A 24,618-nucleotide genomic window follows, 5' to 3' on the forward strand; every position below is an offset into this window, starting at 1 on the left:
TCAGTGGCGGGGGGACCTGCCTTCAGGGAGTGTGGGTGGTGGTTCTGGGACCCCAGCCAGGACAGGGTGCCCGGGCATGATGTCCCCGAGCAGGTGCGAACAGTGCAGCTAGGCAGGGTGGCGAAGGGAACGGGAGCTCAGGACCACGGTGCCAGCAGGACCAGCTGGACCAGGCGCCTGCTGCATAGACAGTGTTGGGCCAAGCAGGAGAGCAGAGCAGCCTTTACAGGGACTCTTGGAATTGCTTTGTAAAGATCAGTCCCTGCATCCAGACTGTGTGCCAGACAGGATTCGAATTTAATGAAGCTGCCGGTGGCACCTGGTCCTGGGTCCCCTGACCCCCTGGGCCCCACCCAGCCCGGGGACGGGTCGAGGGCCCGGTAACGAGCCTCAGGACGGCAGTGCCCGGGCGTGATGGATGGCCCTCAGCCCTCTCGCTGCTCCGAGCCCTCCATCATCCCGTCGGCGTGGTTAGCAGGCTGTCAGAGAAAAATAATTTAGCAGCCGTGGCTTTAACTGATGTGCTGCTTTCTGGGGTCAAACGACTGTTACGAAGCAGTGGTGCTGCCTGGCTCCTCCACTGCGCGAGCTCGGGGGTGACACACGAGAGGAACACATCTCGGCCGCAGCTCCCTGACATCCCTCAATGCTCATTTGGGGCGGGTGGGCGGAGAGTGGGTGCAAGGGGGAACGAGCGTTTCTTACTGAACAGGAAATGCGGGGCCGTGAGGGCCCTTGGCGGGGTGGCCACGCCAGGAACGACAGGATGGAAGATGAGGGACACACCACTGCGCGCTCTGCAGGGGGCCTTCTGGGGGAGGAGGTGAGAGAACAGGTGATGTGGAGGCCTTGGGCCACCTGGGCTCAGCCAGCTTGCGGGGCGCCTAGTGGCTTCCTTGGTCGTGGTGGCAAGCTTAAGCTACAGTTAATGGAGAAACAGGATCAGAAGGAAAAAGAGAGAAAACAATATAAAATGGAGGTGCCAGGAGGGAGAAATGAGGCTGAATTCTTCTGGCAGGAGGTGCTCAGGGACCTTCGATCCCCAGCTTCTTTCCAACACCCTGTTTCTACGTGGATTGTGTGTTGTTTGGGGGTGGGCTGAAAGGCAAGACCGATGGAAATGATGGTCTAAATCCCTGCAATCCGCTCTCGAGAAGGTTCAACAAATATGTGGAAATGACTGACGGCGTTGGGGGCAGAGATAGCAGGAGAAACAGCCGTCCCTCGATTGGGCTCTTGTTGGACGGTCTCTCTCTCTCACTCAATGAGCTGCGAGCGGAGGACCCCCATCCCATCAGTGCTTACTGAGCACTGTGACTCAGCTCGAGGCAACTGTCCTGTGCGTTAGGTTTGGTCGCTGTAGCTCCTTCCTGCTCCCTGAGGTCTGGGCGGCACCCTGCCTCCTTCCACTGATACGAGGCTTCCCAAGGTGACGGCAGGTTCTGTCACAGGGCTGCGAGGTAGGTGATCCGGACAGCCATGGTAGCAACACCTCAAGTTACCGGGGACTTACCTGCACTGCATTGAGTGCATTTGAACTATGTTCCTCCCCGCGATTGACACCAAAGTGAATAAAGATACTTTCCTGCCTCGAATACATTAGTGATACCTACCGGCAATTTTGGAAATGCTAAGACAGAAGGTAATTTGCATATATAAGCAGTTACAAGACTTGGAAGGACAAGGGATAAGACTCGTTCCTGAAACATGGACAGTGCTATGAAATTGTTCTTCGCATGAGCAAAGGTGAACCAGCGTGAGAAAGCAGACCTGTCGCTGGTGTGAAAGGGCTGGAGGGAGGCTGCACTGGCTGCTGCTCAGGCCCCTGCCTCTGGGTGGAATGACTGAGGCAATGATTCACATTCGCTTCCCTTTCTCCAGACTCCCCAGTGAGACACTCCACCCAAACTGCTACATAACATGCATTTCACCTCCTCTAGTGCTCCTGCTGCAGAACACTCAGCAACCAAGTCACTGAAGGGTAGAGGTGCCAATACCACCGTCCTTCCCTATCAGCCCGTCGGGGGACAGGCCCTGCCGTCGCCCTGCCCTGTTTCCTAACATTGGTGTCACCATGGACAACACCTGACTTCACTCTTCCCCTGCCCCTCTGCTAAGTCCGAATGTTGACGTTCTTTCTTTATATGCACACGATTCTCTCCCCTTAAGCCTGACAAATGCTCTAATGGTGAGGCTGAACCGGGGCTGAGCTGGCTGTTCTGGGAGAGGTGCGTGTGGGCGCTCTCTACTTACAGCGACTGGAGCGGGGGCTGCCTGCTGCCCGTCCCAGCTCATGGTCTCCTAGCATCCGGGAGATGCCACCTGCCGGGAGCTACCTGAGAATTCTCACCTGGGGCAGGAGGTGACTTTTACTCCTGCTGGGCACGTGGCCGGGCAGCCGGATGTCGAAGAGGGCCTGGAGGGCCGCCTGCGCCGCCTGGCCCTTGGCCAGCTTCTTGCTGCGTCCCGAGCCTTCAAACATCCTGCCGTCCACGCTCACGGCCATGACGAAGCTGCGCGGCCGCTGCCTGTCGGCCGGCTCCGAGAGGCACACGTAGCGCAGGCCGGCGCGCAGCTGGTTCAGCACCACCACCGGGTTCCCCTCGCCCGGGGCCACCAGGTCCAGCGTGCTGCGCAGCAGCCGTCCCCGCCGGCAGACGGGGGACAGCAGCTCGGGCTCGGCGGGGCGGTGGCCCGGGAAGGCTGCACTGGGTGCGGACGGCTCGAACTGCTTGAAGAGCGTGTCGGGGAAGTCGGCCTGGTCAGAGGTGAAGTCCGTGCAGGGGCTGGGGCTGCTGCCCATGGCCAGGTGGGCCTGGCAGGCGTTGGGGAACTGCACGAAGGAGCGCAGCGCCAGCTCGGCTGCCCGCATCTTGGCCTTCTTCTTGGTGGGCCCCGTGCCCTCGAACGTGAGCCCGTTCACTTCCACCGCCACAGCGAAGACGGGCGCGTGCACCGGGCCGGTCTGGGACACCATCCGGTACTGCAGGCCGGGCCGCAGCTCGTGCAGCTGCACCAGCGCGTTCTTGGGCGTCATCGACCACGAGAGCGTCTTCCAGATCAGCTGCAGTTTGCAGAAGTGGCCGCTGTTGCCCTCCTCCAGGGGCCTTTTCCTCTTCACACCAGGCGCACCGCCTCGGGCTCTGTCGCCCGTGGGCAGTGGCCGTGCCTCCAGGTTGCTCACATTTCGGTTCTCCTTCACGTCTGCGCTGCTGGTACCTGGAGGTGAGAACAGACAGCGGTGACCAGGGGTCTCAGCGTGCCTGGAGACAGACACCTCTGCAGACTGCGCTGTGCACAGGGGCCCAGCCACTTCCTCTCTAGGCTGACAGGAGATACCAAGCTTCCCTGAACATGGGGCCGACTGCTGAGGAGGGAGGACACCCAGCCCTGAGCAGTTCCTGCATTTCTGAGAATGTGGCGTGTGGATGTGGTGAGCCTGACCTGCTCACAAGGGTGCCCACCAGCTGCTCTGAGTGTGGCTGAGATATCATAGGCCCTCTTCCCCCCTCTCCTGAGGCCTCCCCCAAACCAAATCACAGGTGGCCCTTTCTAGCCGCTGCCGCCAGCGCTGAGAGCCACACGGGCCTGCCCTGTGTGGGGACTGGTAACTGAGTTGTGGCGCGATCATAGGATGGAACGCTCGATAGCACTCACGGTTGATGAGCCAGGTTTACCTGCTTCATCATAGAGGAAGCTCAGAAGCATAATTTGCATCATAAAAGCAACTTGGAAAATAATACACAGAGTGCGATGCCGTTAATATAAATTATAACCACACAGGCACTGCATGCGGTTTTGGGATCAGTCACAATGGTGAAGCTTAGATGCTAACCTTCCTGGGAGACAAGGAGGGAACTAATGGGGGCCCAGGGGGAGGCTTCATTTGTATCTGTGATGTTTTAATCTTTTGCAGAAAAAAAGAGGAAGACATTAAATTTAGCAAAGTCATCCCTTGCAAACTACATGGTGGATATGTGCAGTGATTTAGCTTTTCTGGACAGGCTCTCGGCTCCCTTGGATCACTCTTGGCAAAGGAAACTGTTCTGTTTAGAAAACCTCAGCTTGGATCATCACAGAACCACAGGACCAGAGTCCCTGGCGAAGATGCTTTTGGAATGCTGACCCAGTGTCCTGTGAAACGCTCCGGGATGACGGTCCCACCATGCAGTTCCCTGTCACCGAGCCCAGAGCACCTCCACTCCGGCGCCTTTCTTATTCCTCACATCTCTGCGGTGGTGGGTGTCACAGCAGCATTTTCTAGGAGGGGAAACCCAGGCTCAGAGAGGCGGACCAATTGGATAACTGGCCGAGAAGCATTTCACCTGGGAATGTCTTATTCTGAAGGTGGATGTATGGGCACCGACAGTGCCACATTCCTTCGCCATTTCACAGGGACGCCCGCCTCTGGGAGGGAATGAGGTGCTGAGAGTGCATAGCCTGCCATTGGAGAGGGCAAATGTGTGAGGCAAGGAGGCAGGGCCGGGACTCCACGCAGAGCCGGGACCCCAGGCAGATGCACCTCTGAGCCCTTCAATTTCTCCGTGGGAACCAGGATCTCGGGGGCTCCAGGTGGCTGGGCAGCAGGTTGGCAATGAGTTTTCTCTTGTGAAGCAAGTGGGAACTTGAGGTGATTTTTATAGCCAGCCTGCAGCTTATAAATGGACGCTGAGCACTTTCCCAGCAGCCTGGCCCGAGCTGGGGAGACCCTCATCCTCATGGCTCTGCAGTGGAGAATAATGGGAAAGTACCAACGGGTGCCTCCAGGCGGTGTCTCACACTGGGCAAGGCTCCTCTCTGGGTCCCGGGTTGTGTGTCCTCCCAGCTCCGGGGCTCTTGGTAACGCCTTGGCCACCAGCCCCGGCAGTCCCCAGGCGGTGGTGAGAGTCAGGGCTGTGGCGAGAGTCAGGGCTGTTTGCAGATCCGTCGGCTGCATATCGGCTCTGTTCTCTAAGTTGCGAGGCGGCTCTGTTATATGTCCCCTGGTGGTTTGTGTCCATAGGATGTTAGGTCTGTAGAGCTAATTCTATCCAAAGGCGTAAACCCGAGCCTTTTGTAAGTTAGAGGTGGATGGCATCGCTCACAGACTATTTTGCAGGAATAATTACCTGCAGGTATCGAGTGCCCACTCAGTCCCTCTCTGCGTCATTACGCACCTGGGTCCCGCCCTGTGGGTATCTCAGGCCCAGGGCAGTGGGTCGGATTAACCACACAGCTTCCCAGATTGGACATAACGATGGAAAAAAAAATAACCTAGCCAAAAAGCTGCACAACAGATTGCCTGAAACTTACTGGGTGCTCTGATTTCTTATTGATTTCTCACGATGTGGGGATGGAGGGAGCCGCGCCTGTGATGAAGGTGGCCGGCGTATCAGATGACCTCGGCTGCCTTTTCAAGTAGAAAGGTTTATCTTGGAGCAACAGCCCTCCCGGGGGGGACTACCCCTCCCCTCACCAAGATTGCTTCTGGGCTCTTCTCTCCCATGCACTCAGTATCCGATGACGATGGTCATTATTAGTTTTCAACGGCCTAGACATGATGATCAGACGGTGGCAGGAAGCATCCTTCCAAATTGATCAATATCTAATAACTGATAACAATGCAGAGCTCTGGCCTTCTCCTGGACACACTAGCTACAATCTCTGGAGCGATGTTACCCACTGGGTTTTGCAAGTGAGCAGATTGGGGGTCCCGCTCCCTCCAGCACAGCCCACATGCTGGTTTCCGCTGGGGTGCTGAGCCCGGACCAGGCAGAGGGGGGGCTGGGGCCACTCCACTGGCTCTAGGGAAAGCCCTCTCCATCCTTCCTGTAGGTGTGACCTTGGACAAGTCTCTCAAGCTACCCACACTCCATTTTCTTAAGATGGAACATGTGGGTTTTAATAGCGCTTGACTTACAGGATTATTATGAAGTTGAACTGAAGGAACATGTATAATAGGCTTAGGAAAAACCCTGACAGATCAGAAAATAGTGTCGTTCCCCCTTATTGGTGGGGGGTACATTCCAAGACCCTCAGTGGCTACCTGAAAGCTCAGATAGCACAAACCCTATATCTATACCATGTTCTTTCCTATACATACCTACCTATGACAAAGTTTAATTTACAAATGAGGCACAGTAAGAGATCAACAATAACAAATAATAACAGAACAATTATAACAATTCTACTGTAATGAACATTAGGTGGATGTCGCTCTCTCTTTCTCTCTGATAACCTATCTGATAAGTGACTAATGGGCATTTTGGGGAGAAAGGGTGGAATTTTACATATCATGGCTGTGGTTAAACATTTATTTTCCAGGTGAAATACATCTTTCAGAACGAAGTTCAGTGACTGGGCTGCATTTGCTGGGGCGAGGTCCCGGCTGCCGTCTCACTGTGTCATCACCGCTCGGAATGCAGGCGCCCGTGTGAGGTGCCAGCATCTGCCTCCTCCGCGTCCCTGTCCCCAGGCCAGAGTCTGGTCAATATGCAGCTGGAGTTTGCAGTAGTTGAGTTGTTGGGAACTTTTCCTCATGCTGCCTCACTAATAATGACACTACTGTGTCTGCAGGCCAGAGGGCAACGTTCGCTCCACCCATCCTACCCAGACCAGGCAGTGACAGGAGCAATGGGGGCCTTCTCTCCTTTTGTGCAGGAAGAAGGTCTTTGTGCTTCACAGTAAGAAAGCGGGGAGGCTGTGGCGGCCAGTCCGGCGGGCCTGGTGACTCTCAATATGGATTGCAAGGTCCTGGCTGTGTGGTCATACACGGGCCAGTCACTGATGCTCTCGGATCAGGCTCTGCAGCAGGACAGCACGGCCTCCTTCCAAGACCTGTCCTGCTGCCTGGGAGCTGAGCTGCTGGCTTCTCGGGGTGGCGGAGTTGCCCTCCCTCAGACCCATGCAAAGGGCATGGACTGTGCAGGCCTGTGGCCCTGCCCGGATCCTTGTCTCAGCCCTCCTCAGGTGACACCTCTGGTCGGTGTCAGGGGCAGAGACGATGGGGCAGGGCCAGCAACCACTCTCCTCAGTGTTCGAAGAAGAAAGCTTTCAGGGTTCCCAGCGTAGGTGTGGGCTGAAACATGGCATTATCTGGCTGACTGTGAGCCGGAACCCAGCCTGCTGATGGCTGGCTGCCAGGTGGGCTCACCAGCACTGGCCCCTCTCAGGCCAAATCCCTGTCTGGCTATGGATCCCTGACCCCCGCTCAGCCCTGGATGTTGGAGCTCAGCCCGAGGGAAGGAGCAGAGGTGAGCACCAGAGCCACGGGAGGGAGATGGTCCTCAATCGTGGAACTTCATCCTAAACCAACCCAGACACACCCATTTCCTAGTTTGCAGATACGAACAAGAGACTTCAAAGCAAGTCTCTACCACCTACTTTTCCTCCCTGCATATGTGTGTGTACACACATGCACACACAGTGAACATCCATTATACACACCACACTACACATACATCACACACACCACATACACTTTACACACACACCACACACAACATACATATAGACACACATTACACACACCATGCACACACACTTTGCACCCACATTACGCACAACACACAGACACACATAATATACATACCACACACACTATACAAATTTTGCACATACATCACATATATGAACACACACACCATACACATCACAGTTATTATATACCTTGCACAAATTACACACACAAAACACAGAACATATACCGCACACACATCACACATACACCATGCACACCGCACATACTTTACACACACACATACACACACGCTTTAGGGGAGGTGCACTCTTTCTCTTTCACCACCCAGTGGCATTTGGGCAGTAAGTTGAGGGGCTGCATGGGTAATAGTAGCGAGAAATGTTGAGTAAGACAAACGCATTCACTTGGAGGTGTATCTTTGAACAGTGTATGAAAATAGGGTTTTCTAAGTATATTAACAGCACATATTACAAAGGGGATGACTAATCCACTGATAGAAAATAAGACTTTCCAAGCATTTCAAAGGCATTTTAACATGTAATAAATAAAATTCACTCTTATCTGTAAGTTTTTACCTACTAGCCAGTGAGCTGAATTAGGAAAAAATACCCTTAATTACTGGCACTAACCAACCTGGATAGAGCATTTATATGTCCCAGGTCCTTGTCTAAAACGTCTTCTTGTGCTATCTTATTTGGTTCTGACCTCAATTCCATGTCACTGTCCCTGTCTTAGGAATGAGTCTCTGAGAGTCTGAGCAGTGATTTTCATAGCAAGGCTAGTGACCATAGAGCACAGGGCTAGTGACATGGAGATGGCACCAGAGGTGTGCCCACTAGGCTTCTGCTTTCAGAACTGTTCTGGCATCACAAGTCACTAGCCTGGGAGCCATTGGAAGGGTGAGCTACTTCCACGTGGAGATGCTAACAGCCAGGGCTTCCACAGCTCAGAAGAAAAGGACCTTGCAATCCATATTGTGAGTCACAGCTCGGTGGGAAAGACATGGAAACAGTAAGATTTTATTCCTCCTGCTAGCAATACATTGACTACATTCTAGGAGTTTTCCAATCATGAGAGACAGAAACAATTGTTTGTTCACGTTCCACTGTGACCTAGGTGTTCGCTGAGGAAGGAGCCCTGAACAGATAGCCAGGAGACCTGTGTTCTGTTTCCTACTTTCTCCGCATCCTCCACACCTTTCCTTCCTTATCTAGAAAACAAAGGACTAAAACTAGAGCATCTCTAGGGTTTGCTCTGGTTTGACACCCAGTGATTCTTTGACTTTGCTTCAGTGGGATAACCCAGGGCAATCACCTCAGTTTTCAGTCTTGTTGATAGTTATGTTTGTGGGAAGGGGCTATTTATGCAGATGTGTCGTGCTTCTTAAGAGCTGATGGCAAATGGACAACATTCCCGTGCAACTCCCACCCCCACTGCTGCTGCTTGGTTAGGTCAGTGAACCTAGTGACCGCCAGTAATTCCCATCCCAGGACAGCAAGCACGCTCCCACCTCTTTCTGGCTGAGAAGGTGACCCCTCTGTGAGGTAATGTTGAACTGTAATAGGTGTTCATATGGCTTTGAATGTTCACCCCTTGCTTAAATGCCTGACAATATGCTACACACCAGAGGCGAGTATAATGCATGCCAGTCACACCCTGACCCTCCCACCCCAGTCCCTGGGCTCTGCCTCCTCAGTAGTCTGTGCAGGGACACTGCTGAGGTCCCTCCCCCAAGCCAGCGTTTCGGTCCCCGCACCACACTGCGAGTGTCTCTCCAGTTTCACGTGCCAGAGATGTTTCAACAAGCAGGCACCCGGCCAGCTCTTCCCATGTTAAATAATTGTACGAACTGTGTTTAAAGAGACTATGTTCTTTTTTTCTTTCTTCTTCTTCTTTTTTTGAAGGAAAAACACAGGAAAGAGAGGAAGGATGGCCTAAGATAACTAAAAAAAAAGTGTATACACACACCAAACCCCTGGAGTTCTCAATCATACAACTAGTATTTCCCTGCCCCCCAGGTGAGGGTAGGACTCCAGGTGGGGACAGGAAGAAAACCTCCTGTTCTGGGAAACCCAGATAGTACCCCTCTGTCCCCCCCGCCCCCACATGACCCCAAGATCCCAGTCTTTGGGGACATCAGGCTGGGAACCCCCTTTTCAGGGACGGGGTTGCTTACTTAGATTGTCGTCATCCTCCGTGTTAGTGGCCCCGGGGCTCAAGTGCTTGAAGGGAGCGATGAAGGCTGACAACATGCTCACTTTGTCTGGGAAGAAAAGGACAGAAATGCTCTTTTGACATCGAGTTTCAGAAAAACTCAGTGCTTTCATATGCTCTTATTACTGAGGGTTTGGACAAGGGAGGTTGAAAGGTCGTTTTGGTTTCAGCCACTTCATTCTGGTTCAGTCTTTTATTGGATTTCTGACAGCATTTTATCAAATTCCCCTCTCCATTCAATTTTAAACGTTATGATTTCTATCTTTTTTCTTTTCTTATTTTTGGCATCTCCCCTCCTTTTGTTCCACGTCCCTCAAAACTCGAAGTAATCGTCTCCAGGGCAACAGCCTTGCAGGAGCTTAGAGGATGCTGGGTGGGGCAGGGTCTGCTAGACTGAGGTCATTTCACAGAGAGCGGCTAAAGCAAGTAAAGGAATTCCACAATGAAAAGAGCATCTGTGCAAAAAAAGCCAACACTATTTCCCACCGTTAGTGAACTTGCTTTGTGGGCTTGACATGCATGAAAATAATGGACTCAAAGCTGTAAAATATACTTAGTGTGCATTTGAGAAGTAGAATTTCGGGGAGGAAGAGGAAGGGAGAGGAGAGATGGCAGGTGGAGGAGGAAGTAGTGCGGGGTCCCTGCCCGGAGGAGGTTTTCCTGGGAGGGGCACCGTGTCACTGCAGCAGTGGAAGGAATCCCCGGATATGCCCTCTGCCTGCAGCCCCGGTGGTGGGTGAGCCGAGCAAGACTGGTCAGGCATCCTGGGCACCGGACACCCCTGAGTACGGCCGGCGGGAAGATGGACCCAAGTGGGAAGTACCACCCGTGATCAATGAGAGATGTTCCTTCCACGGTCTCAGCAATTTCTCTCTTCAGCTGAGAGATGGAGGAATTGCAGGTTGCATGTACAATTGGGAGACACAAAGAAATGACTAATAAAGGGAGCCAAAAGGAAAGCTCCTGCTTTTAGGGGTTCCACCGACTAGATTTAACCACAGGAAGTGGGAGCACTTGTCCATAAGCAGAACCGACGGCCTTGCAGAGGAGTCCTCTCAGATTCCTGCCTCTTGCGTCCTCTTACCCCCCAAGTCTGCATGATTCATCATATCCCATAGGCATCTTGACCGCATTATTAAAAATAGGAGAGCTGGAAACGCCACCACTGCTCAGCCGTTGTGTTACATTGTTGTGAAAGAGTCATCCCTGCTCCCCCTGTGGTTAGGTTATCCAGGGCCCGGGTGCCAGGGGTGTGGTTACTTTGCGGGACCTTTCTGTCTCCTCTGGTATATGAGGCAGGGTGTTGAGCAAGGTCACTATTTGCCTCAGGCTGCCTTTGTCTGCCTCTGTGGTCAGAAAGGACTGTTGACAGCACTCCCATTTCAGCACACGTCTGAATGGGGTGTCCCAGGACCCCGGTGACTGGCGGTTTTATATGCAGCTGGCCTGAGGCGTCCAGACCCAGGCCGGGATCCCGCTCTTTTTCTTTCCATTATGAGCCTGTTTTCTCTTTAGCCAAGCTTCCCAGAGGCCAGGGGAGTTCACATTGAAATTCATTCTGAAGCCTGTTAACAGCTGTTGTTTCCAGTAGGGACGGGTAACAATATAACGTTCACTCAAAGAGAACAATAAATAACTCAAATACAAAACGCCTGCTCCTTCTTCATTCCCTGAACAAGAAGAATAAGCCAGGGAGGACTGGCTCTCCCCGAGCCTGCACGGCCCAAGCTAATTTACTACCAGGGAATGAAATCTCTTGCTTGAGTTATAATTTCATTAAGGCAGCCCAATAATATTACACAAAGAGTGTGAAGCTCAAATGATTTAGTCTGGAGCATCTCAAAATGAAATTACAATTTTCTAATAAAGCAGGCTACCAGCCCAACACCCACAAAAACACACTAAGCCATTTCGGAGCTCACCTGAGCAAAATGTGAGATGTTTAAAGATTGTTTTAGATCCATCAAAGTTCTCGCTTTTCAGGGCTACCAGATTTCTCAAATAAAAATGCAAGACAACTAGTTAAAAATGAGTTTTAGATAAGCAATATGCTTTTTTTTTGTAGCATATACATCTCTCATATTGGGACATATTATCAAAAATGTATTATTTATCTGAAATTTAGATTTAAAGTAAAGGACTTGAGCAGACATTTCTCTAAAGAAGATATACAAATGGCCAATAAGCACACGAAAAGATGCTCAGCATCAATAGTCATTGGGAAAATGCAAACCAAAACTACCATGAGATGCCACCTTATACCCATTAGGATGGCTATTATCAATAAGATAATGCATAACAAGGGCTGGAGAGGATGTGAAGTTGAAATCCTTGTGCACTTCTGATGGGAATGTAAGTGGTTCAGCCACTATGTAACCAGCAGTCCCACTTCTGACTGTATACTCCAAAGAACTGAAAGCAGAGACTACAAGAGACATCTGTACCCCAATGTTCATAGCAGCAATATTCACCAAAAGGTGGAAGCAGCCCAAGTGTCCATCAATGGAAGAATAGATAACAAGATGTGGTGTAAATACACACAATGGGATATTATTCAGCCTTGAAGAGGAAGGAAATTCTGTAATATGTTACAACATGGACGGACTTTGAGGACATTATGCTGTATGAAATAAGCCAGACACAAAAAGGCAAATACTGTATGATCTCACTCATATAAGGTCCCTACCACAATCAAACTCATAGAGACAGAAAATAGAATGGTGGGTTCCAGGGACTGGGAGATGGGGGATGACTCAGTTTACCCACAATGATAACTTGAGAAATTGTGAAAAGGTCAAATTTTTGGAGCCTATGTTGTGAAAGCAATTGCTTTCACAAACTGTTTTGTTTATAAACAATTGATCAAATAATTATTACCAAGGAAGATGAAAATGTGAACAACTCCTCTGGTGTGTGAACACACCACACGTCAGTTATCCAGAAAATCCATTCATGTGAAATAGCATGTTTGTTAGAAATTTTAACAAAAACTGTAATTTAAGAGCATATCTGTGATTACCCAAAGGAGTTGAAACTTATGTCCACACACAAAACCCTGCACACTGATGTTTACGGCAGCTTCATTCATAATTGCCAGAATTCAGAGCAGCCAAGATGAGTTTCAGTAGGTGAATGGATATATGAACTAAAACAAAACCAAAACTAAAACACACTCATTGCTAAAATGCCCAAGGATTTGGTCTTATACTCTGCCTCCTGAAAAGCACTAAATATTTCTGGAATAGTTTATTTGAGAAAATTATATACATTGAGCATTTTGGTTCTGTCCTCATTTCAACAACCGAAAGTGAGGTTTTGTCCCACGTCTGGCGTTTGTAGGCCGCACGCATCCCACACCGAGCGCAGCTCAGCTGTCTCGAACAGTTACATAACTCGAAAAGAAGGAGGCAGTTGGAAGCCACAGAACTCCGTTGGTACCTTTGGGCTACAAACCTCAGCCTCTTTTATAAGTCCCCCCATCTGTTTTCTTTTTGCCAAATGCACTCTGACAGATGGCCTCCCTCAAGCTGACCCACTTTCTTTTAAAACTGTACAGTCTGATCAAACTCAGGTATGTGTATTACCAAATGCAGCTTCTACCCAAACAGAAATGCAAGTCAGTTTGAATAGGAAAATAATTAATGTCCATGCAGGCAGAAGAAAGAACGAAAGTTTCTGAGTAAAGGTAAAGAATGTTTCTCACAGATTTTCAGGAACATGTTTCAAAACACTGTTCTCAAGCCACCATTCTATGAACAACACAAGGGTTGTTCAGTGGAAAAAAGATTCTAGCTCTGCCCTGAGCTTCATAACATGAGAGGGTTCGATTTTCACAGGAAGGCAAGGATCTCTCCTGGCAGTTTCCAGATAGATAAAAATCATGAATTTGGTCTTGAAAGGATCTAAGCAAACAGGCAGCCATCCCACAGTATGTTTCTCACGCATTGGTAAAGGCTGAAGTATGTTCTCCTCCAGCATTCATGTTGAAGCTCTGAGCTCCAGGACCTCAGAATGAAAACTGAATTTGAAGATGGGTCTTTAAAGAGGTAGTTAAGTTGAAATGAGGTCCTTAAGGTGGACCCTAAGATCTTGGGATTAGTATCCTTATAAGAATCAGAAATCAGAATGCAGACATGGACGGAGAGATGAACATGTGAGGACACAGGGAGAAGAAGGGCTACACGCCAAGGAGAGAGGCCTTAGAAGGAACCAGCCTTGCCCACACCTTGGTCTCAGACTTCCAGCCTCCGGGATGTGAGATAATAAATGTCTGTCTTTAAGCTGCCCAGCCTGTGGTACTTTTCATGGTAGCCAGAACAGACTAATATATTTAATCAACAAATATTTACTGAATGCAAATAATTCAAAGTCTGAGACTAAGAAGAACCAATGCAGAGAGTCAGAATCTGGCCATGGGGACCTCATGTCAGGGAAGCATCTTTCAGGAGGAGACTCGTTAGCTGAGATCTAATAGCTAATAATATTGTCTACCATTGATTAAGCACAGAGACAATCTTTGAACCACATGGTATGGCTCCAGAGACAAGTATACTTCCACTGATAGGACAAGTACGGGTCCACCAAGTTAAGGGAGGGGAGTTCACTCCAGGCAGAAGGCTCTGAGGAGTTCCCCAGGACCTAGTTAAGCTTCTGAAACTTGACAACACTGTCTGAGTGGCTCCCTAATTACCCTGGACATAAAACCTTGAGACAGTAATATAGGACTTGATTCTAAATTGAGGACCCCAGGGGACAAGCACATAAAACTCTGGGTTGTGAGAAATGAGCTGGAGGGAGGGTGGGGGTCAGAGTGGGGAAGAGATTGAGATAGAGAAAAGAGAGAGAGAAAGAGAGAAAATCTCATTCAAGGTCAGTCTGAAACCCAGACATGGGTCCTCAGAATCATCCCACACATGTCCCATGGGATAACCAACACTTGGGCATATGCTACTGTTACTGAGGGGACATAATGGCCAGTTAGAACCTGCGGTGGTCATACTGCAACCTTGGCCAACTAAACAGAGATTCTTTCCTCCTATTTTCCTCTCCCCTTATGGGCTTTGAATTGGTTGTGACATGGTACATTCCCACCTGGACTGGACTGAATTTCACAGATTGAAAATGATTAGAAAGTCATGGGCTCTGCCTGAGGTTCATTGAGGGAGAGTAAAAGGGGGGAAGGAACAGAGTGTGGTTAAAAGGAGCAAAATGGAAAAGACACACTAATTGTTCCAGATTTCTACTCCAATATGAAACTTCAGGAAGAACCAGCGAGTCTGCTCTGTGAGGACCCACATGCTGCCTTGCTGCCTGGAGAGAGGTCTTTTTTGTTCTGTAAAGATCCAAAGGAAGTCAGGGAACATAGAACTTGTAAATTTCTCTGTAAAGTTCCTCAATTCTGTAGGAAGCAATCCCCACATGAAGGTTGCTTAAGCTCCTGGCAGTTCTGAGATCTACTAACCACATGAGAAAATATGACTTCTAATTCACAGGAATTAGAAGCATGGCTCTCAATGAGTTGTTTGGCAAAATTAGGGGTCTCTTATGGAATCCCTACTTTTGTCACAGTTTAATTTCAAAAGCATGTTTAATTTCTCCTAGATAGCTTCCCCACAAAGTCACAGCATTAAGACATTCCCATACCATCGTGGGACACATCGCAGGGCAGGTTTTTGACCAAGCTCTCGTAGACCACATTGGCTTGACTGTGTATGACACAGCCCAGCGAAACTTGATTTATTTTTGGAAGGTGAGGGGAAAAAACAAGCTCACACCAGATTGTACTGTGTGCTCTCCTGACGTGAATGGCGGGCACACACACAGATGGTCTGTCAAGTGATTGACAGAGCAAGGTGACTCTTTGCAAGAAAGTGTATTTAAATACAAATATGTCTAAAGGTATGTGTTCAGACTTCACTTAGAGAGACTCATAGCCTTCCACATTATGTGCCAAGGCAGTCAGTGGCTTTGCAAAGTCTAAGTGTTTTTCATTTAATGCTCCATTGGGGAGTGGATACATGGTGAAGTGGATGACAGCCGCTGAGTTGGTTCAGCATCCTCCATGAACTTTGAGGTTTGAGGGTTACTTTAAGTTCTGTCGCTTTACTGCCAGGACAATAAGTCATGCTGGACAGCTAGTGGTTTCAGACCTATTGGCCATCTAGCCTGGGCATGGTTGTACACTGCCTTCTCTGCTTGGGGCAGCAGAAGGTCCACCCCAGTAACAGATAATGTGGTGAGGTGAGAAGGTCAGGGTTCAGCAGTGACACTATTTGAGGCCACCAGACTCCGAGACCAGACAAAAAAGAAAAAAAAAAGCCTACAGCTTCTTTAAAAAGATTTTCCTTCTGCTGTGACCAGTGGAGTTGAGGTTCACTGGAGTCACTCCTTCAGCAGACCCCTCATGCTCCACATGCAAATGTGTGGCTGGGTGGCAATTTGTTTTTGATAGTAACTGAATTCTAGAATTTTCTGGGCAGTTAAGAAAGTGGCAAAAATTAGAAGTGCATTTCTCAAATTGGAAAATAGATGTGTTCTTGCTTTATTTAACTCATTTTCCACGCGCCAGCCCTCACACACTGAAATGAGCACACAATCGCCCTCATGTTACTCTCTTCCTAGATACGGCCCCTGCCCTAATTTGGAAGGAGCTCTGCATCTGTTGTCAGAATTCCCCACAGCTCTGGGACCTTCTCGTTTTTGGTTGGTAGTTGTTGTTTCTCATTGGGGACAAGGTTGAGGTCAGCTCTGAATGGTCTGAGACTAAAAGAACAACTTTTTTTTTTTTCAGAAGAAAATATTTTATTTTATTTTACTTTATTTATTTTATTTTTTATTGCTTAAAGTATTACAAAGGGTATTACATATGTATCCATTTTATCCCCCCGCCCTAGACAGTCCCCTAGCCTCCCCTATCCCCCAGTGTCTTATGTCCATTGGTTATGCTTATATGCATGCATACAAGTCCTTTAGTTGATCTCTTACCCCCCTACCTCCTGCCCCCCAACCCTCCCCGGCCTTCCCGCTGCAGTTTGACAATCTGTTTGAGGCAGCTCTGCCTCTGTATCTATTATTGTTCAAAAGTTTATAATGGTCTCTATTGTCCATGAATGAGTGAGATCATGTGGTATTTTTCCTTTATTGACTGGCTTATTTCACTTAGCATAATGCTCTCCAGTTCCATCCATGCCGTTGCAAATGGTAAGAGTTCCTTCCTTTTTACAGCAGCATAGTATTCCATCGTGTAGATGTACCACAGTTTTCTAATCCATTCATCTACTGATGGGCACTTAGGCTGTTTCCAGATCTTAGCTATGGTGAATTGTGCTGCTATGAACATAGGGGTGCATATATCCTTTCTGATTGGTGTTTCTGGTTTCTTGGGATATATTCCTAGGAGTGGGATCACAGGGTCAAATGGGAGCTCCATTTTCAGTTTTTTAAGGAAACTCCATACTGTCTTCCATAGTGGCTGCACCAGTCTGCATTCCCACCAGCAGTGCACAAGTGTTCCTTTTTCTCCACATCCTCTCCAGCACTTGTCGTTTGTTGATTTGTTGATGATAGCCAGTCTGACTGGTGTGAGATGGTACCTCATTGCTGTTTTGATTTGCATCTCTCGGATGATTAGTGACTTTGAGCATGTTTTCATATGTCTCTTGGCTTTCTGGATGTCCTCTTTAGAAAGGTGTCTATTTAGGTCCTTTGCCCATTTTTTGATTGGATTGTTTATCTTCCTTTTGTTAAGTTGTATGAGTTCCCTATAAATTTTGGAGATTAGGCCCTTATCAGATATGTCATTGGCAAATATGTTTTCCCACACAGTGGGTTTTCTCATTGTTTTGTTGATGGTTTCTTTTGCTGTGCAGAAGCTTTTTATTTTGATGTAGTCCCATTTGTTCATTTTTTCTTTAGTTTCAAGTGCCCTAGGAGCTGTATCAGTGAAGAAATTGCTTCGGCATATGTCTGAGATTTTGTTGCCTTTGGATTCTTCTAGAATTTTTATGGTTTCCCGTCGTACATTTAAGTCCTTTATCCATTTTGAGTTTATTTTTGTGTATGGTGTAAGTTGGTGGTCTAGTTTCATTTTCTTGCATATATCTGTCCAATTTTCCCAGCACCATTTATTGAAGAGACTATCTTGGCTCCATTGTATGTTCTTGCCTCCTTTGTCAAATATTAATTGAGCATATTGGTTCGGGCCGATTTCTGGGGTCTCTATTCTATTCCATTGATCTATATGCCTATTCTTGTGCCAGTACCAGGCAGTTTTGAGAACAGTGGCTTTGTAATACAACTTGATATCTGGTATTGAGATCCCACCTACTTTGTTCTTTTTCAGGATTGCTGCAGCTATTCGGGGTCTTTTTTTATTCCAGATGAATTTTTGGAGAGTTCGTTCTAGATCTCTGAAGTATGCCGTTGGTATTATAATGGGAAGTGCGTTGAATTTATAGATTGCTTTGGGTAGTATGGACATTTTAATGATGTTGATTCTACCAATCCATGAACACGGTATGTTCTTCCATCTGTTTATGTCTTCCTCTATATCTTTTTTCAACGTCCTGTAGTTTTCTGAGTAGAGGTCTTTTACCTCTTTAGTTAAGTTTATTCCTAGGTAGCTTAATTTTTTTGGTGCAATGGTAAACGGGATTGTTTTTATAATCTCTCTTTCTGAAAGTTCACTATTGGTGTATAGAAATGCCTCAGATTTCTTGGGGTTAATTTTGTATCCTGCTACATTGCCAAATTCATGTATTAAGTCTAGTAGCTTTTTGATGGAATCTCTAGGGTTTTCTATGTATAATATCATGTCGTCTGCAAATAAGGACAGTTTTACTTCCTCTTTTCCAATTTGGATGCCTTTTATTTCTTCTTCTTGCCGAATTGCAATGGCTAACACTTCCAGTACTATGTTGAACAGGAGTGGTGAGAGGGGGCATCCCTGTCTTGTTCCTGTTCTTAGGGGAAATGGTGTTAGTTTTTGTCCATTGAGTATGATGTTGGCTGTGGGCCTGTCATATATGGCTTTTATTATGTTGAGGTATGATCCTTCTACTCCCACCTTGCTGAGAGTTTTTATCAAAAATGGGTGTTGAATTTTGTCAAATGCTTTTTCTGCATCAATTGATATGACCATGTGGTTTTTTTCTTTCAATTTGTTTATGTGATGTATCACGTTTATTGATTTGCGGATATTGTACCATCCTTGCATCCCTGGGATAAATCCTACTTGGTCATGGTGTATGATCTTTCTGATGTACTGCTGGATCAGATTTGCTAAGATTTTGTTGAGGATTTTGGCATCTATGTTCATGAGGGATATTGGCCTGTAATTCTCTTTCATTGTGTTGTCTTTACCTGGTTTTGGTATTAGGGTGATGCTGGCTTCATAGAATGAGCTTGGAAGTGTTCCTTCCTCTTGAATTTTTTGTAGTAGTCTGAGGAGGATAGGTTTTAGTTCTTCCTTGAATGTTTGGTAAAACTCCCCTGTGAAGCCGTCTGGTCCTGGGCTTTTGTTTGATGGAAGCTTTTTGATGACTGCTTCAATTTCTTCCATAGTTATTGGCCTGTTGAGATTTTTAGATTCTTCCTGATTGAGTTTTGGAATGTTGTATTTTTCTAGGAATTTGTCCATTTCCTCCATGTTGTCTAGTTTGTTGGAGTAGAGCTGTCCATAGTATTTTTTAACAATCATTTGTATTTCTGTGGGGTCTGTTGTTATTTCGCCTCTATCGTTTCTGATTTTATTTATTTGGGTCCTCTCTCTCTGCTTCTTGGTGAGTCTGGCTAGAGGTTTGTCAATCTTGTTTATCCTTTCAAAGAACCAGCTTAAAAGAACAACTTGACTGTGTCTGTCTCTGACCCTGTGAGTAGTTGTTCCTATTGTGAGACCATTTGTGGGAGTTGAGAGAGTCTTTGGTCAGAGAGAGCAGGTGGGCAAGGGCTCCAGTGATGGATTAAATCACAGGAAATTTGTGCCAAGTTGAAGAGCCGCATTGCTCACCTGGCTCTGAGGACCAACAAGTCTATGAGAAAGTCTCCAAGACGTGCTTGGGCTGTGATTCTGGTCAGGAGTTCTATTTCAGTGGTTCTCAACCTTCCTAATGCCGCGACCCTTTAATACAGTTCCTTGTGTTGTGGTGACCCCCAGTTTCATTGTTACAAATTTAAACATAATTAAAGCATAGTGATTAAGCACAAAAACAATATGTAATTATATATGTGTTTTTCGATGGTCTTAGGCGACCCCTGTGAAAGGGTCGTTCGACCCCTAGGTTGAGAACCGCTGTATTAGATAATCAGCTCAAAGCTGGAAAATCCCACAAAATAAACACTTAACCCCACACACCTACATAGGTCCTCTGAGGACTATAATTATTGAACCATAGAGATAATGAGAAATGTAATTCTCCACATAATAAGTGCTAATCCTATACTGGTTTTGAATTTCTTGTCCCTATAGACATGTTTTCTCTCAAAGCCCTTCTTCAATATCATTGGTTCTTTATAAGTCCTGCAGCCTCCTCGCTTAGCATCCTTTTGCTTCCCTGCTCCCTTTTCTTTGGAGATGTACTAAATCCAAATACTCTTATTTTGAAATTTTACATCCTATTTCTATTTTATAAAGATTGCCCTAATTCATTTCTTCTGGCCATGGCCAGTTCTTTTGGACACTTCCTATCTTTCCTATGCTAGAAGCTTCAACCCTAAATCATTACTCCTGTATGAGTGTCTGATCACTCACTCCAGCTCAGCAGGTTCTTAGAGCACTGTCATGTATTTGTGATGGTCAATTTTATGTGTCAGCTTGATGGGATGATGGGATGCCCAGGTATTTGATTTAACATTATTTCTGGTTGTGTCTGTGCGAGTGTTTCTGGAAGAGAGCAGCATTTAAATTGGTAAACTGAGTAAATCAGATGGCCCTTGTCAATGTGGGTGGGCCTCATCTAATTGTTGAGAGCCCGAATAGAATATAAGATGGAAGAAAGAAAGATTCTCACTCAGCCTGGCTGTTGGACTGGGATGTCCATCTTCCTTTGCCCTCCTGGTTGTCGGGTCTTCAGACCCAGACTAGAGTCTTGGAATCCACACCATTGTCTCCCCTTGGTTTCCAGATCTTCCAATTATTGCACTTGGGTCTCTACTATGCTTTCCTGGGTCTCAGCTTGCAGATGGCAGATGGCAGATTGTGGGTCTTCTCAATTTCCACAATCAAGTGAGTCAATCCCTTATAACCTCTCTCTCTTATTCTATTGGTTCTGTTTTTCTGAACCAATATTCCTGAGATAGGGTTTTTTATACACAAGCTATCACAGCATTCTAGTAGAAGAACCCAGGTGCCAACCATAGATGTTGTCTCCTCTTCATAACCCATCCCCTCCCCCCCACCCCCACTCCTCAAGCCATAGTAGTTCAGTCCTGGAACTAGGTGTGTACTCTAGAGAGTGCTATTCACTGTCCTGGATGGTGGCCAGGGTGGGCGGTATGTTTAAGTTTTCTTTAACGTGTACAATGTCTTTTTCGATTGTACGGGTGCGTGTCCTTGTTTGAGTGAGGAGTTTGGGCATAGTGAGGGCGAGGCTGTTGTGAGCAGCATCTCCATAGCTTTGCTGCCGCTCTTCTTTATCCAGATACTCTGTGCCAGGCTGCCCAGTGTGCCCTGGCCAGCCCAGTTTGTCTCTGTAAATCTGGTGTAATGATGAGTAGGAGTGTCCCAGTTTGGACGGTGAAGCATAAGGCCATCCTACTTACTAACAAAGGTCTCCTTTGGCGGTGGGTAGCCTGACGGCAACTGGACTCCTGAATCTCTAACTCCCTTGCAATTTGAAATCCAAATTCCTCACTTCCTCCAAGATATTGTACTGGATTGCTTTAGAAGCAGTGGTTCTCAACCTTCCTAATGCCACGACCCTTTAATACAGTTCCTCATGTTGTGGTGACCCCCAATTTCATTTTTACAAATTGAACATAATTAAAGCATAGTGATTAGTCACAAAAACAATATGTAGTTATATATGTATTTTCTGATGGTCTTAGGTGACCCCTGTGAAAGGGTCGTTCGACCCCCAAAGGGGTCGTGACCCACAGGTTGAGAACCGCTGCTTTAGAGGCATTTCTGAGTCCATTTGCTCAAAACTGAATGGTTATCTCCTGTCAAGAACTAACCTGCCCAGTGTTTCTCTGATCCGTTTAATGCCATCCACACAGAGGGCTGAATTGAAACCCTTGAGTCATTCTGACTCACCTGTTTTCCTCTTGCCATAAGTGAAGTGGGTCTCCAGAGTGTTCTGTTGGGGTCCAGCCCCAGCAGGCCCAGGGGTTCCCCAAGGTGTGGACGGAGTCGGCGAAGAATGAATGACACGGAGGCAGCGCTCAGGTGATCATCATAGCCAGGTTCTCTCTAGCCAGGTTCTGTAGCTAGGATCTCCAGCCAGGTTCTCTCTTTTCTTTCTTTCTTTTTTTTTTTAACGTGTCTTCCTCATGTTTATTTTGTTAAATAAAAATTTTCCCCTTTTTTAAGCTCTCCCCACCCCTAAAGCCCCAGCTCCCTTGCCATCCAGAAGGGTCAATCCAGGGAGGGCAAGCTCCTGCCTTATGGCTGGGGCTAGGCTAGGGCCAAGGCTGCAGCTGCCGTTGGTCATACTCAGCAATGAGCCTCTTGATGTGGGCCAGCTTGCTGTGCAGGTACTCCCACCGGTGCCTCTCCTGGCTGTAGTTGGTACTGGTTTATTTGATTTTGCAATATTCCTGTAAAATCTGCCCACGAGTAGTCTTGTACTCCTCGGGGCCCTGGGAGAGCTGCCGGAGCTGGGCGTCCAGCTGCGTGAACCGCCGTGTGACCTGCTCAATGCGGACGTGCAGGTCTCGGTCCTCACTGTACTGGGCGTTGAAGTCATTCTTGTAGCTCTGGCGCTGCTCTGAGGAGGAGATAGTGGCATATTTTAGCAAGTATTCTGGTGTCTCTGAAGTTGACGTGGGGATGCTTGAGCTGTTGCAGGTCCCATTTAAACCCAGGTTGACTGGCGGGGCTCCAAGGGAGCCAGACACAAGTTCTGGCGGCCTGGCTCGATGCCTGTCCCCAGCTGCCCTATCCTTGTCCTTGTGCTTGTTGGACTTCTTCTTGGACTTGCCGTGAGACGAGCCACTGTGGGGCCTGCTGGGCTGGGCACAGTCCTTCAGCAGGGGAAGGCTAAGGCAGGAAGTTTGGGCTGGTGTGGCCATTTCCCAGTGATCACAGTCCCGGCCACTGTGGCCCAGGTCATTGCTGACATCAGCCAGAGGGTCATGTGCCCTCGGAGGATCCAGCCGTGGGGGTAGGTGGGCATCTGCGCCCGCCAGTGGGCCAAGGGTGGGCAGTAGGGCCTCCCGGCCATGGGGCACATTCAACTTCCCATTGGCGGCGGACTGAGCTTTCTGGATGAAGTGTGATATCCTTGGTTTCTTGGCAGGGGGTCAATGAAAACAGGAGGCTGAGGATGTTTCTGGGGGGGGGGGGAGATGAGACTGAGCTCCCATGCTCTCTTGGAAGGCTGGCGGCAGCATGGTCTCCAGGGAGGCCACCTGCACTCTGTGGCTGGCACAGCTTTCTGATAAGCATGTGCTTTAGCAGCTGCTGGTCCCCCTCTGAGTAGCCAGGCCGGTCCTTTTGCACATCCTTGTACACACAGTCCTTCAGTGTGCAAGTACCATCCTTGGTATTCATGTTGGCCACCTGCTGGAGGAGGCTGTCCAGTGTGTCCTTGTCTGCCTGCACCAGGCCATCCTTCTGTAGCTGCAGCAACAGTTCAGCCTTCCGGTAGGGCCTCAGTGCCAGAAGATGTAGCACCCGGTCACAGAAAGGCCTCTGAGATACCCCAACGCCCCCGCTAGCACCTCTTTTCTTGAGGACATTTGCCAGGTTGATGGGGGTCACCCACTTCTGGGAGGGCACAGTAATCGTCACCGGTGGGGCTGGTTTCCTAAACTGAACCTTCTTGCCCAGGTAGTGGCCTCCGGGCTTGATGACGATGGCACCCCGACTCCATGTCTCCTCCTCGGGATGTGCCATGCTCTGCCGTGCCTTCTGGTAAGAGTCATCGGTGGCACACACTGTGATTTTGTCCTGGATGCTACCCAGGCAGTCCAGGCGTACATCCCCATAGCTGGAGAAGTACTGCTGGATGCAGTCAAAACTGCCCTGGGGGCTGTCACGGCTGATGTTGGAGAGGTAGAAGGAGAAGATCTGAGCCTCTGAGGGGCAGTCTGGCTGGGGGATGGAGATGTGCCCTTGGCTTCCTTGAAATCGAATTGATGGTCTCAGTGAAACAGAATCCTGCCTGGCGCGGTAGGTCTCAAAGGCTCTGAGGGCACTGTCGGTGAGCTTCACGTGTGAACGCTGTCTCCGTGGCACACGTGAAACATGGACACCTTGCTGCTGTTGCTCACCCGCCCAAACGACAGCCTGTAGCTCTGATCCTCCTTCAGTGCCGTCATCTTGAGACCATCCAGGTTCTGGACCGGCTTCCGGCAGTACTCATCCTCATCTGCGTCATACATTGTGGCAAATTATTGGGGTCCAGCCCCAGCAGGTCCAGGGGTCCCCAAAGGTATGGACAGAGTTGGCGAAGAAGGAATGACACGGAAACAGCATTCAGTTGATCAGCAGCCTAGCCAGGTTCTCTAGTCAGGTTCTGTCCAGGATCTCCAGCCAGGTTCTGTTCTTTATTGTCTTGTTACATCTGTATTTATACCAGTTGATTTTAATCCTGTCAATTTCTATTCCAAAGGTTAGGGTGTTTCTTATCTCCATTCCAGGGAGTAAAGATTATGTAGTTTAAGCGTGATTGTTCGTAGTTAAAGTGATTAACTGTCCTCCTGGCACTTAGTTAAGGGGTTTTATTCCCTCCCTAACTTCAGGGGAAAATCCTTACCTGGGGAAACAACCTTTCTCAGAGAGGTGA

The 24,618-nt window shown here is 48.3% G+C and overlaps 2 protein-coding genes across 2 annotated transcripts; both read right to left on the minus strand.

Annotated features, from left to right (window-relative positions):
• Positions 1-425: 425 nt before the first annotated feature.
• Positions 426-9,717, minus strand: ADARB2 (adenosine deaminase RNA specific B2 (inactive)). Its single transcript, XM_059700463.1, has 3 exons — positions 9,636-9,717; positions 2,351-3,219; positions 426-479 (listed from the first exon to the last, which is right to left on the minus strand). Exons 1-3 carry the CDS (start codon positions 9,709-9,711, stop codon positions 426-428), a joined length of 999 nt encoding a protein of 332 aa, XP_059556446.1. The 5' UTR covers positions 9,712-9,717.
• Positions 9,718-22,151: 12,434 nt separating this feature from the next.
• Positions 22,152-24,214, minus strand: LOC132236957 (RNA polymerase II elongation factor ELL-like). Its single transcript, XM_059700610.1, is given in 4 exon segments — positions 22,152-23,124; positions 23,127-23,169; positions 23,172-24,053; positions 24,104-24,214. Coding segments are annotated over 4 exon segments (1,872 nt in total). The 3' UTR covers positions 22,152-22,288.
• Positions 24,215-24,618: the final 404 nt, after the last annotated feature.

This window comes from Myotis daubentonii, chromosome 1, assembly GCF_963259705.1.
Source record: "Myotis daubentonii chromosome 1, mMyoDau2.1, whole genome shotgun sequence".
In the NCBI taxonomy this organism is placed as follows: Eukaryota; Metazoa; Chordata; class Mammalia; order Chiroptera; family Vespertilionidae; genus Myotis; species Myotis daubentonii.